General features: G+C 46.0%; 1 protein-coding gene across 4 annotated transcripts in view; it reads right to left on the reverse strand.

Moving 5' to 3' along the window:
* The window catches only part of RUNX1 (RUNX family transcription factor 1), a 174,212-nt gene extending 160,889 nt beyond the window's left edge, over window positions 1-13,323 (reverse strand). For 3 of the 4 annotated variants that reach the window (XM_075172256.1, XM_075172246.1, XM_075172235.1), the window contains exon 1: window positions 12,830-12,938. Coding sequence is in view for 1 of the 4 variants with exons in the window: in XM_075172226.1 (XP_075028327.1) it covers window positions 12,830-12,884 (55 nt within the window). In the remaining 3 variants the exon portion in view is untranslated. Of the gene's footprint in view, window positions 1-12,829; window positions 12,944-13,130 lie in introns of those variants that run through there. The other variant, XM_075172226.1, reaches the window with a different exon arrangement.
* Window positions 13,324-13,606: the final 283 nt, after the last annotated feature.

The raw sequence follows: 13,606 nt of genomic DNA on the forward strand, positions 1-13,606 counted from the left end.
TCTCGGAGCACAACCTGTGGGAGTTGCCTATATTGCATTACTCTGGCTCTGGCTGGCTGGCTGGCAAAGGCAGCTCCAAGCACCTGTGTCTCAAATGTCAGCAGCTGGGGCTGGTGTCTCCATCACCCACCGATCCCCCGAAATCGTGTCAGCTACAATTGGTTGGGAGTATGCCATATTCAAGCTGGAAAATGCAGTACCCAGTGGAAATAGTACTATGTCCCAGAGGTTTGCTGAGGAAAAGTACCTTTGCTAATATAAGGGCTAAATTGGGCACGCTGCTTCTGCCACACAATAAAATACTTCTTCCCCTTCTTGCTCCCTTCCCGACTTTCTCATCCTCCCTTCTGTGCTGGGTTCTGGAAAGAAATGCTTGGTATGGATTTTTTTCATGCATATTCCTTAGCAGTCAAACATATGATCCACATTTTTTACCCCTTCACTGTGTGATAACTGAAGGCATTTTGGTCTCCAGATGCAGAAATGAAAACTAGCAACAACATTAGCAATGTAAGTCATACACTAGAAATGTTTGGGTTAATTTGTTCGCGGCAAATGTTGCAAACAGCAGCATTTTATAAAAACCTCAATGACAAGGTAGTTCTTTTTCTCACCAAGGAAAAATAAGTGAGGGAAACTTTGCTACAGCTAATTATCTCCTAAAACAGGACAGCTAATGTTTTTACATAGGTTATTTTTCTAATTCTGATTTCAATCTCTCTTTGAACTGCAGTTTCACATAAGGGATGCCTTAATGTTGCTTGTATTTCCTGCAGAAAAAAAAAAAATTCCAACAAGACCTTGCAAGAAAAGGGACTGAGATGTTAACAAGTGAGGGACTTCAGACAGAAAGGAATTTGGGGAACAGTGAAAAGATTTTCCCTAAAACCAAGTTGGAATCTGACAACAAATTTCTGTTAAATCATGTTTTGGATGTTTTTTTACCAAGACGGCTGTGTGAACAAGTTGTATTAGCCTGAGCCTTCAGAGGAGGCTACAGTTTTAGGCAGGAATGCGCAATTACTTAAGTCATGTACATGGGAGAAAACCTACCGAGCTGGCACCTCGTGTTGCCTGGGTTAGCTGTGCGTGCTGCTCGGTCGGCAGCTGCGCAACTCATGCAGGGAAGTCTCTCCTGTGGGGACTGCAGGTGTACCAGGATTTGTTCATGAACAAGCTGGAGACTGAGCAGTATTTGCTGAAGAAATTAGCAAAGAATAAATGAGAGCATGTCTGACAGGGAGAGAATAATTTATAAGCTGAAGATGAAAACCGTGTGGAAAAACTGTTTACCAAGAAAGACCATTTCTCCTCCCTCTACTTACTTTAGCTGGCCCAGGGTTGTGAAGCCAAACCCCACTGCTGCCGTGAAGGAGCTCCTATTTACCCATAGGTACCGTGGAGCAAAACATGAGATTTTGCTCTTACTTCTGAACAGAGGGGAGGATGGGTGGAGATGCCCGATGGGGAAGCTGTCTCCCAGCCGTATGGCAGGACGCCCAGAGCCCGAGCAGGGAGCAGGGTCAGCCTTGGCTCCCCGATGCCCTTTGCAGGACTCCACGAAAGCAGCAGGCAGACCAAGGGCGTTCTCTTTGTCCAGCCGCTGCCCTGAGCTTGTACGACACCGCCTAATCCCCTCGGACACAGCGGGGGTCTGTTGTATTTCCTAATCCCTCTGGCTAGAGTGGGCTTTTCTGAAGGCTGAAAGGGGAGATGAGACAGCCTGAAAAACCTCCAACCGCTTCTGTTTAAATAGCGCTTTTGATCTCCAACTGTGCGGTTTAGTCAAAGCAGCAACACACCGAAACCCGGAGGACGCGGGGCTATGGAGCTGCTTTGCGCCCGTCTCCACGGGCCGGGGACATGCCCGAAGCATGGAGCTGTCAGAGGGAGGGAAGGAGCGGGAGGGGGCTGCCTAATCAACCTGTAAAAAGGAGCCGGACCGTCAACAGGCAGCTGAAAATGCGATCTCTAACTTGCACAGTGCCATTTTTTATTCAGCAGCTCTTGTGAGCATGGCAAAAAGGGCAGAAGGCGCCGGGACGCCACTCCAAAGGAAAGGCAGGTTGCGGCACAGAGGGGGAGCCAGCCTCACCCCTCCATATCTTAGGTGTGCGAGGGTGTAAGGACAGCTGTGCGAAAAGGGACCGCTGACCTGGGCCGTCAGCGATGTGACTTCAGGTTGTTAACACCTTTATCTGGAGGAGAACAGCCATCACAGGTCTCATCCAACACCCAACGATGTCAGCCAGGCCCTTCCACTGGTTTCGTTGGCTCTGGGATCAGGTGCAATGTACACAAAATACTGGGCTGCTTTAATTGCCCCAGTAAAATGTGAACCTAAATCATCTTTCCTCGTATAGGCATCTGTCTAATAACATAACTTCATCCCACAGCGGAGCTGTAAATCCCTCTTCGTGCTGGTACATATCTAGTTACAGCAGAACACTCTCCCAAATGGGAATGGACTTATATAGGTATAAAAGTGTTCATACTGGTAAAGATTATTCCTACGTAGTAAAGGAAAGAAGCTGTTTGGGGCTAATGTGCCTTTTCTGCTGCATAGTGTAAAATAGATGCACCTAAAAACATCAGTACAAAATAGTATCACTCCTCAAAAGTAGTACTCAAAGTTGTTTGGACTGTGTGTGAAACATGAAGATGACAATTTGCATTGCAATCCCTATTAGGAGGAAAAAAACCCCACAACAATAAAAGTTCTGATTGTTACACTAAAACTTAAGTGGTTCACCACTTTTGAACTCAAGAAGTTTATCCTGTCACTTTTTCTTTTTACCTAGGCAAGCCATTCACATTCTTTAGTTTCCACAATAGCCCAACAAACTATACTTGAAACACCCCATTTCATTTAGAAAAGCAAATCATTTTCTCCAATGCAGTGAGGTACAGCCAGAATAAGTTCTTGTTGGTATATGAGACATGAATCTTGGTTTCAATATGCAAGTTATTTTATGCTTAGGGTAAAAAATGTGTGGGTGTTTAGCACCATATATTATCACTTTTTACAGGCTTGGTGCAGAAGCTAAAGAGAGAATCGGTGCAGAGACTAAAGTGCCTTTTTTCCTCCCAGAGGTGGCCATCTCTCCAGGCTGCGTTAGTGGAGGTCCTTAGAAAGCACGTGGGGGGCAAGCCACGCGGTGGCTCTCTGTGCTGTCCTTTCTGTAGCGAGAGGGTGACCTACCTGACGAGTTGCCAGGCTCACCCTGTTTCCCTAACTGGAGTCATGAGCAGAACACTTTCCACATGCTATCTGGCCCCCAAGCTTGGGTTCAGATGAAATGGTGGCAACAGAACAGGAATCAGGTTGGTGTAGAAGCGTGTTCAGTGATCTGGTGGATGTAGGTCTGCTTAGGACCCCGCATGAAGTAACCTCGGCAGCTCCCTGCCCTGGAGTCCACAGAGATGCGATGGACAAAGAGGTACTAAATTTCTTTGCAAAGCATTTGAATGATGTATATAGGATCAATTAAACCACTTTTTATTGCAGTAACTGATTTGCCGACCCCCATGCAAATGGGGTTAACGAGGTCTTAACTTGAGTGTATCTTCCAGATATGAATTCTGTTACACCCGACCTATGCAAACCCCAAAGCTCATTTACATACTGGTCCTGAAAAACAGAACCATTTTACAGAAGTCTGATATTATCTAGTAACTGTATTGTAAAATAAATTGCACTTCCTATGTGCTGGGCGTAGCATGTAAATGGCCTCAAGTTGCGCCAAGGGAGGTTTAGGCTGGACATTAGGAGAAATTTCTTTACTGAAAGAGTGGTCAGGCCTTGGAACAGGCTGCCCAGGGAAGTGGTTGAGTCACCATCCCTGGAAGTATTTAAAAGACGTGTAGACGAGGTGCTTAGGGACATTGTGTAGTGGGCATGGTGGTGTTGGGTTGACGGTTGGACTCGATGATCTTAGAGGTCTTTTCCATCCTTAATAATTCTATTCTATTCTATTCTATTCTATTCTATTCTATTCTATTCTATTCTATGTAGTCTCATATCAGTATCCTGCTCAGAATGATGTGCAACGTGGACAGACGGTCAGCAGCCACAGCAGCCTTGCCGTGTGGAGACTGACCGCACAGGTGAGGCCTCCTCCTCGTTGCCTCTTACTTGGAAAACACTTTCAGGCTTGCTTTCCAAAGCTGTGGTTGCACCCACGGAAGTCCTGTCCCTCTCTGTCCTGTATAAGACCAGGAGATGGTATGTGCTAAAGAGTGCTTCTTTCAGAGTCTCTTCTCACTGCTCAGAGAGGAAATACACCTCATCTGTCCTCTGGGTGAGGTGTACACCCTTGATGTACAAGCTAAGTACAAACCAACAGCTACCAACCAGAGAAAAAATCCCAGCCAACTCAAAGCTCCCTCTACAACGTGCATGACATGCCATAAAGAATTGTTCCACGCCGATATTTCCTAAGTAAAAGAGACAAAAACTTTCATTCTCAAGCCATAGTTCTGCTACTTGGAGTCATATGAATTACACTTGCACCTTAATGCTACGTTTCTTTCGGCCCCCATGTCAACACTGGCATTCAGAGTTCACCTCCTGTCTTATTCATGACTTCATGGTCTTCGTGCAGGTTTCTTTATTCTTAAAGGACAGACCCAGCCCCACTGCAGTTGATGGCCATTTTGTCCCTGTCTGGGTGGAGCCAGGATATTATCCTAAGAATTAGCTCTGAGGCACGCTTTCTTCTCCTGGTCATGTCTGCAGAGAAAAGGGGAAGCGTGCCTGCAGGCATGTGGGAGTAAAGCAGTGCTAGCTTAAATCTACCCAGCCTGTATAATAACAGTAGTGAAAACCCAGAGGTATGTCTCCCGCCCCCGCTCACCACCACGGTGTGTACTGACGTCTTCCAGGGGCTGGCTGGCGGTGACTTACACCCATGCGATTGCATCTGTCCGTGTTATCCTTGCTAGACAGATGAAAGCCTTCATTTTGCTGTGCCAGCTTGCCTTCCACTACCCTTTGATACTGCAGCAAGTATAAATAGAGACCTGAGCGCTGACAGGCAAGGAGGCTGGTCTGCCCACTGCAGAGGCTGTGACAGCCCGCTCTCAGCCCCCGCTCAGCACGCTTGCAGCGCTTGCCTTCGCCAAAACAAGCAACTGCAAGGCGCTTTAACAACGCTTATGGAGCTCGGCATCCTTCGGTGCTTGTTCAAGGCTTCTGTAAATGCCCCGATACCTCCGAGGCATGCGTCTGGCCCGCATGGCGCAGGTGTATGCCATCAAACCGGCTAGAAAATGGACTCGTGAGAGATGCAGGTGGTGCCAGGGCTGAGAAGGTGCAAGACATTTGTCACAAAGGAAACAGATGCTCGGCCCTGCACTGTGCCGCTCCGCCCCGAACATGCAAGGTATTGTGCAAACGGTCATCCTTCTCTTTTAAAGACCGCAAAAAGGCACTTGAAGAGCTGGGTCAATGCCTTCTGAGGTTGCTGATTTGATGAGGATCTCAGGGCTTGCCCTAAGTACTTTCACTTGCCTGAGTCAAATGTTTATAGCAAATCACATAAAACTTGACAGGTTTCAAGTTTCCTCGCACTGCATTCATGGAAAGATTTGTAAGAGAGGCAAGCCTTTCAACTTACTGTCAAAACCCTACCTAAGGGCAGCTTCTGAGCACATCTCAAAATCACAGCTTCAGTGTGAAACCAGAAAACACACTGCAAGACAAAATACTCAGAAGGCAAAAGAAAAAGCCCCAAGCCCCTGACTAGGACTGCTTTTGGGTTCACTGGAATCAGAAACTCAAAACAAAAAGCACAGGCTGAAAAAAAAAACCCCAGAGAGATTCAAAGCCGGAGAAAATGTTCTCACAGGTCTTCGTGAAGTGAAACTACCCAATTTCAGAGAGTTTCACTTGCAAGCAGAAGTGGTGAGCCCTGCGGACAGTATTCATTGGAAATTCTACCAGGTAGCAGCTACCATCACTCTCTACTTCCCTGCTTTCACAGTCAGTTCTTCTATGCCCTTTCTTGTTTCCTATTTCAATTGTGTGACTACATCTTTATAGAGAATTTGATGTTTTGGACTAAAATGTATTATCTTGGTCGTAAGCCTGGCCTTACTTTGCTGAGACCTAAGTGGAAGAAAAGGCTTTTCTTTTGAAAATTGATTACATTGGGAATCTGTATATATAATTTCTAGTCTCCTTTGCACTGGCAGCAAGAATGAGATGTCTTGCATTCAGTATCACTGCGGATATGCTGGTGCATGCAGGGACTTCACCAACATACTGCAGACCTTTGTAGGTGCTATACTCCAAACGCCGCCACTGTTGTCACCCCATACAGTTCATTAATATACTTCAGGAGAGGAGATATCCCTACTACTCATTTACTATTTGGAAAGCTGACTCAAGTCTATACAAATATTATCCGTTCTCTTAAGATGACAGAAGAAGTAATGAGGTAATGTAATGTTTTCTTGTCCTTCTCTCAGACCGGTGATTCACCTAGCCACTGGCCTGTCTCTCTCCGGCCAGTACCAGATGTCATGGAGGAAGCCACAATTCATTTTGCAGATGACAGACCTGCTTACATGGGAAGCTTTCTTTCCAAGCTTTAACAGAGATCGGTTTGTGCTCTGAAATATGGCAGTGAGAGACGCAGGGAGAATTTAACCCTTCCAAAGCTTCTTTTTTCTTTACCTGGCTGGTATATATTAAGAAACTGTTATGTATATACAGACACAGCTGTTTTAAGGATCCTGCTAGACTCTTGGTTTCAATGGTATTTTATGGCAATGAGTTCTAGGCTGTAATCACCCTCTGTTTAAAAAAATTTCCATCATACCTTGCCCCATTGACTAAGCACAGAGAAAGGAATAGGAGTGAGCGGGTGAGCTGACTATTAATCAGAGTTGTTTTAGGAAAAAACCAAACAAACAGAAAACACAAGTAAATAAATGAAAATTGAAAAAAATCTGAGCAAACACATCCTTGCACACTGCAATCTGCAGGAACACAGAAAATCCATCAGGCTCATGCCCCTGCAGTGAAGGGGTCCTGTCCTGAGCTCCCCCACTGCATGCTGGAGTGCCTCGTCTCTGTGCGCAGCCTGATGCTCATGGCAGCCACCCCACCCGAAACGCTGCACACCCCAGTTTAAACTCACACCCTGCGTCCGGGAGGCCTGTGCTGGCATGGGGAAGACAGAAATGTCAGGCAGGATTTGGATTCAAAGAGCGGGTGGTCCCTCTCCAGCCAGCCTCCATCCGTCCTCTTACCCAGAGCCAGAGGTACTTCTTCCTTGCCCTCCTGCCGGGGCTGCTGACCCGTACTGCCGCCCTCGCCCAGCAGCCCATAAGGCACCCACGCATTTCGGCACAAGCAGCCCAAGCCTCTGACAGGGGTTGTTATAGCTGCGTGGTGCAGCCTCCTCCTTCTGCACCGAGCTACCAGGGCCAGCCAGGTACTCTGTGGCAGCCTCCTACGTGCAAATCTTTGCCCCACGCGTGCAGGAGGAAGACAGGTTTCTCTGTCTTGTCACAGCGATGAGCAACCTCGAATTATCACTTACAGAGGCACCGCAGTCGGCAGTTTCTGCAGGGCACCAGCCCACCCTAACTTTTTCCTGCAGGTGGCATTCCCCCTTAGCTCCCGAGCCCTCTCTGCATTTCACCCTTGCTCTGCACAACAGGACAAGGGGACCTTAGGCTAACACCCCTGCCCGGCTTTCCAGGCACCGCTTCGGAGGTGCAGCAGAGACCGCTGGGGCCCAGCGTATCCCCTCTGCATGTGGCAGGGTGTCAAAGTCAGATGAGCTTCTCCTGTTGGTGAAACAAATTCATAGTTTTACAGAGAGATGCCTTTGCCGTTTCCTTAGAATTGCTTCTGCTTAGCTTTTAAAAACAAGTATGTCTATTTCTAAATCCAAGAACAGTAATTTCTTTGCCACTCTTGGTTTAGGAATAGACTCTCCCCTCTCAAATAACAGGATGATGCAGATACTCGTTCTGTGTTCTGAAGTCAAATTCTTCAGTTAATAAATTACTTTCATAAACTTGCCAATATCACTGGCCTTCATATGCATTTAAAGATAAGCACACTATTCTTTTGGGGTCATGCCTTAGCAGTCAAACTAAACCATGATTATTTTCTAGTCATGAAAAAAATGCAGTTTATTTTCTATTTGTATTGCATACACCGGCCGTATGGGGAAGATACTTTTATTTCCCACCAGAGAGCTACCTCAGACCTGGAGCTTGGCTCTCGTGGTAAAACACGGTCCAAGGCAGAGCTGCCATCCAACAATCTCTTATTAATGGCCACGTGATAAAGGGCAAGCCAATCTGGGGGATCTGCAAGCCGGCCATAACCCTAAGTCCTTGCTAAGACTGTCATCACAACACATCACTACGCTGAGCGTGACTGGTTAAACACTCAGTCCAATATTTTGGCCTAGGATAGAATCTCTTGATCTTACCAAAGCAGTGTATTCATCTCTGTCAGATATTTTACCCCTTGCTTCACAGGAATTCCTGTGTTCAGGTCTCGCAATGTTTCTCAAGGCTTTTAAGTGAAAAAAGGCTCAAACAGAGACAAGGCTGTGTAAATCAGACATTGTGCAAGTTTTTTCTTCTAGTAAGCCAAGGTTTTTATGAGCTTTAGTTCAACTTCCTATTCACAAGATGCAGTTAGTATTTTAGAATGCTGACACAAATTAACTCTTTGTTACAGTTCAGGCAGTCTGCAAAAGTGCTGGAAAACTTTCTCTCTCCCCTATGCAGTAACAACATAGTTTATGCTATCGTGAAAAGATAGGTTCTTCTGCTGGGTGAGTGAATGAAAGTATGTGGCAGTGTTGGGTACTGTGCACCTCCCAGAGAAACGTGTCTTTGACAGAGTTACTTCTAGTATATGACCACTTCTGCTAATGCCACCAATCCTAGAGGGCTGAAGTAATTATCAACTTGCTACCCCGCTCCTCACGCAGCACCCTCTGCAGACAAACATTTACTCCTAGGGAAGTCTCATACGCTGAGGGCGTGAGACTGCAGATGTAGACTTGGATAACAGAGAGCCTCTGATCCTCTCACCCCTCCGCTCACATACAGCGCCAGGGACTTTAGGAGTCTACCGACGTAAATCCCATCACGAGGCAAATCAGAGCCACTAACTTTCAATGAGAAGCTGTATGCTTAGGTATAGGTGTCCACGGGTCCAGGCAGGGAAGCCCTTCAGAGCAGGAAGAGCATCTTGCTACAGTTTTATTTAGCATTTGCAAAGGAAGAAGCCGACAATGGCTGGGCACTATTTGGCATATTAGAACTAAGAAGAAAGTATGCACAGTGTATTTTTCCATGTTGTAAAAGTGCTCTGCTGGAGTTCATTTCCATTTGATAAGAAACCAACAAAATGTTGTACCACAAGTCTTTATTGCCTGTATTAATTAATAAAAAATACAACAAAGGCAAAACCAGGAGTAACCTTCTTTGCATATTGAAATAATTAGATCTTGCAGCAAAAGGAAAAATGAGGAAAAAGTGCCCTTGTGGAAAATATTATGCTTCATGCTATTTAGAGCCCCATAAAAGTCCTGCAAAAAGATTGGTTATTCCGTCTTCCTTTGCAGGCAAAATTATTAGGAAACCTTACAGGACAGTTTAACGCCCTTAAGAAGTTAAAAGAAGTTATGGGGTGGGGCGATATCATGTAATTATATAGGCACCCTTTAAAAACTATATGTGCACTCTTTAATAGAAGACAATCCAAGAGGTCTCGTTTTGGTCCCCCTGCCCAAAAGATAGCACTGTATTAACCCAGCCAACACACATGAACCTGCATCGAACCCTCAGTAAAACCAGCAAATCCATCCTTATAGTATGAATCTTGCTAGAATAAAAGTTTAAACTACAGCCTTGCTGATGCAGTCCTAGATTTGAAAAAGAGATGGAGGGATGTTTTTCTGTGGGTTGCACTGCAGCAAGACACTTAGAAATGCTCCTACCCTCTACTCCTGACACCAAGCCCAGACCGTAACCTGGAAGAGGCCATTAGGAAAATGAGACCATCATTAAAAGCAGAGCCGGTAAACATTTGAATGTGTTCAGCATGCAGAGCACGCCACTGGAGGTTTCAGTATAATCCTCATTTCTTTACCTAGTGGCAGAAGCGAGGACCTGGTGTGGTGTGATAGAAAAAGGGCCATATCCTTTGTGGTGTACCACATTCAATTAATATGTCAGGCTTTCTACATCTGTCACTGCTCACAGGGGCTGGAACAATGGTTCTGCCTCCCCACTCCCCTCTTTTTTCCCAATTTTCACATAGTATCAGGCTAAAAAAGAGTTATGGATTTCCTTCTCAGAGAACTGCAAGGACTGATAAAGTAAAATCCATGGCAGAAAACAAGTTGTTATTTTTCCCTTTACCTCACGATTTCAGTTAAGAGAGAAAGTGCAATAAATTTTGGCGGGAAAAAAAGAAAAGAGACGGGTTTGGACATTTCGAATGACCAGTCTATGTAAACACTATTGAGAAACACGGGTGAGAACAACCGACCCCAGGGATGATTATTTTTCTTGCTCCGAGGCCCAAGCACGACTTTTGCTGTGCCCAGGATTTTGAAATTGTGCGAAGTTCATTTGAGTAAAGAAAGGAGCAAAAAGGGAACTGCTGGAAAACTGTCACAGCCTTCCACGTTGAAACACAATATTCTTTCGCAATGATGAAACATTCACTTTATAATTCAACCGAAGCACTGTTGCCCAAGCTTTTCTAACACTGTACAGCCGGAGTTTGATCTTGATTGTGCTGGGTACGTACCAGGATCTGTACCTGGATTGCCAAAACTGGATGAATCTTAAGGTATCTAGCCCAAGACTTCTAGCCTTCCTAGTCCATGAAGAAACAGAAAATACTGGTACTATAGTAACATTAATGACAATAATGAGAATAGTTAATAAGGAGGATAATAAAACCCATTCTGGAGTGTTGAGCTAAATCACTTGCTGGATTAATCAGCTTTAATGAAACTCCTCCTTTTCTGGACAAATTGGTCCTTGGTCTCCAACCAGCTGCTCTCACGCTCTCTGGGCTCCTGCCTGCAATACAGCCTCTGCTGTCCCCAGCCCGTCCCATGGGCTGGCTGTGCTCTGCCACTCACTGCAGGCACTGCCCCATGAGGTTCACTCTGTTTGTTATTGTATCAGAAGCACAAAATTTCCTCAATAAGTCTTCCTATGCTACAGATTAAACAGTAAACAGTTGGGTGAGCTAAAAAAAAAAAAAAAAAAAAAAGAGAGGAAAAAAAAGGCTGACGAAATGCAGGAAGATCCTTCTTGTTATTCTAGCAGTATTGCTTCCTTTGCTTGGTAGGGGTGCTGAGGAAATGTCAGCATGCGAGTGCCGCAGAGCAGTTAGCCACTTCTTGCTCACCCTTCAGCATCTCCCCTGCCCAGGCTAGAAGGTGCTGCAAGCCCGAGTGACTCACGCACCTCGCTGCGATTCAGCTCTCCTCCGGTGCCAGGAAAGACGTAGAAAAACTTTTGACACGCGGAGGGGGGGTAAAAAAGAACTGAAGCAAGGTAGGAGAGCGGGCTAGTGTTTCGGCAGGCTGCCCTCCGCCCGCATCCCACTCGAGGGAGCACTGATCCGCAGGAGCGGCAGGGTGCCGGCGGAGCCGCTGCTTGTTGTGACACAGCAGCTGGGACGAGCCTTCCGCATTCCCCAGCCCGCTTATTAATACGAATGACTCACACCGACACCGCCAGCGAGGCCGGGAAACTGTAGTCTGTAACTATAAAGAGTTATGAAGTGCTGCTCTCTGGCAGCACCCTGGCCAAGCTCGACGAGCGGTCTGCGACGGGCTTTGTGTGCCTTGTCATCCGAACGGGCGCAGCCCGGCTGCAAAAAGGGCTTGAGCGGTCAGAGGGCTTGCGTGGAAAGGGGAAAAGTTCAGCTGTAGCATGAGCTATTTAGGAAGGTAGTTACGACAAAGCGGACAAGTTTCTCGTGCCAGTCCCTGGCTTACTCGTATGAATAACCCATGACTAAACCATTAGCTCCACGGGGGGTTGTGAGAACATTAGAAGGAGCCTCTGAGCGCACTTGGTCACTGGTGAAAAAAGACAGATTGCTGGCTGAAGCCCTTCAGTTCCCCCCTCAGCCTTTGCAGGGCTGCTGCTTTTCTCTATGGGTGGCTGCAGCCGATAATTCGCAGTCCTCCGGGACGTGCGTGGCATCAACAGAAACTCTGAGTTTATCCACACCGCTTCTTTTCCCGAGCCACGTGAGTTGCAGGTAACTTTAAGCAGGTTTCTAAGCTTTCCCTGACTTCTCCCCGGTGAACATGCCTTTACCCAGGCTGACGGTCTAGCATAAGTGAGACAGCATCACGCTCTGCTGGCTGCACACACCAGCTTGCTGCTCACTCCCCGTGTTTCAGCCTGTAATATGTGTCGTATGCTGCTGGCTGTCATTTTTCATGGCAGTGGCTCAAAAAGTCATAATTTGCCAAAAAGAATCAAAAGGGGCTTGTGCTACTGCTATTTTATCTGCAGTAATTCATGTGAGTTATTCTAGCATACTTTGACTTATGAAGAGAAAATTCACAAGCATGCGATGGCTGTTTGAACAGCTTAAATGAGTCCTTGTTATAATCTCTTTAACGGACTGATAAGTAATGAGATGGTATTCCTGCAAGCTCAGATATTAGATTCAATGAGAGCGCCTCAAAGAAAACTGAAGTGGGAAAAAGCATGTACTACAAGAATGTCCCCAGATACTCTCCAAACATGCATTTTCTTAAGTATGGGAAAGTAAAAAGTATATTTAGAAAGTCTGAATGGCACTTACCTCTCAAGAAGTGCTGGTAAGAAGGAAGTGACTCAAATATGCTGTTTGAAGCCATTGTTTCCTCTTTAAAACTCACTCTCTCTTCACAGTGAAGGAATATATGATTTCTTCTACCTTGGGGAGTGAAAAATGAAGAATGGTCATTGCTACCACCCTCCTCCCAGCCATCACGCTCTGTTGTATCCCGGTGCCTCAGGAGCAGCACAAAGCGGACTATAAGGTTCTTTTGCTAAAAGAACTCCGAAATTGTTTCTTAAAAAGAAAAAAAAATAGCGGCTCGGTTGTGGTTGATGATGCTTACCACTCTACGAAACTCTGTGGTTTGCAGTCAAAACGATTCGCCCTGCCTGCTGACCAATATCCCGGACCCGCTCTTGTGTGACTGCCTCTGTACCCAACTTGTGGTTCTGTGGTTGTTTATGAGGCCCAAAGAAGTGTTTCACACAACCAAAATTACAAATTTAACTGTTCCCCTTTCCAGAACCTGCCTCCATTGGTCCCTTTGCATCACATGACCTGAGTGATGTCGACTTTCTTTTTTTTTTTTTTAACTTTCTGAAGTCATGCCCTACCCACTCCACCTGCCCTCCCCGGGGCTGCGCGAGGCAGCGATGGAGTCTGCTGAGGGAGGGAAAAGAAAAATGACTCACCGTCCCTGATGCTACAAATGGTCTTGCTGAGTTAGTTCAACTCCGCTTGTTTTGTTGTTTGTGGTTTTTGGAAGTACTGATTATTTTGATAGAGATTTCATTGCTGCTTATTCGATAGTAATTCAAA

This window comes from Calonectris borealis, chromosome 1 (assembly GCF_964195595.1).
Source record: "Calonectris borealis chromosome 1, bCalBor7.hap1.2, whole genome shotgun sequence".
In the NCBI taxonomy this organism is placed as follows: domain Eukaryota; kingdom Metazoa; phylum Chordata; class Aves; order Procellariiformes; family Procellariidae; genus Calonectris; species Calonectris borealis.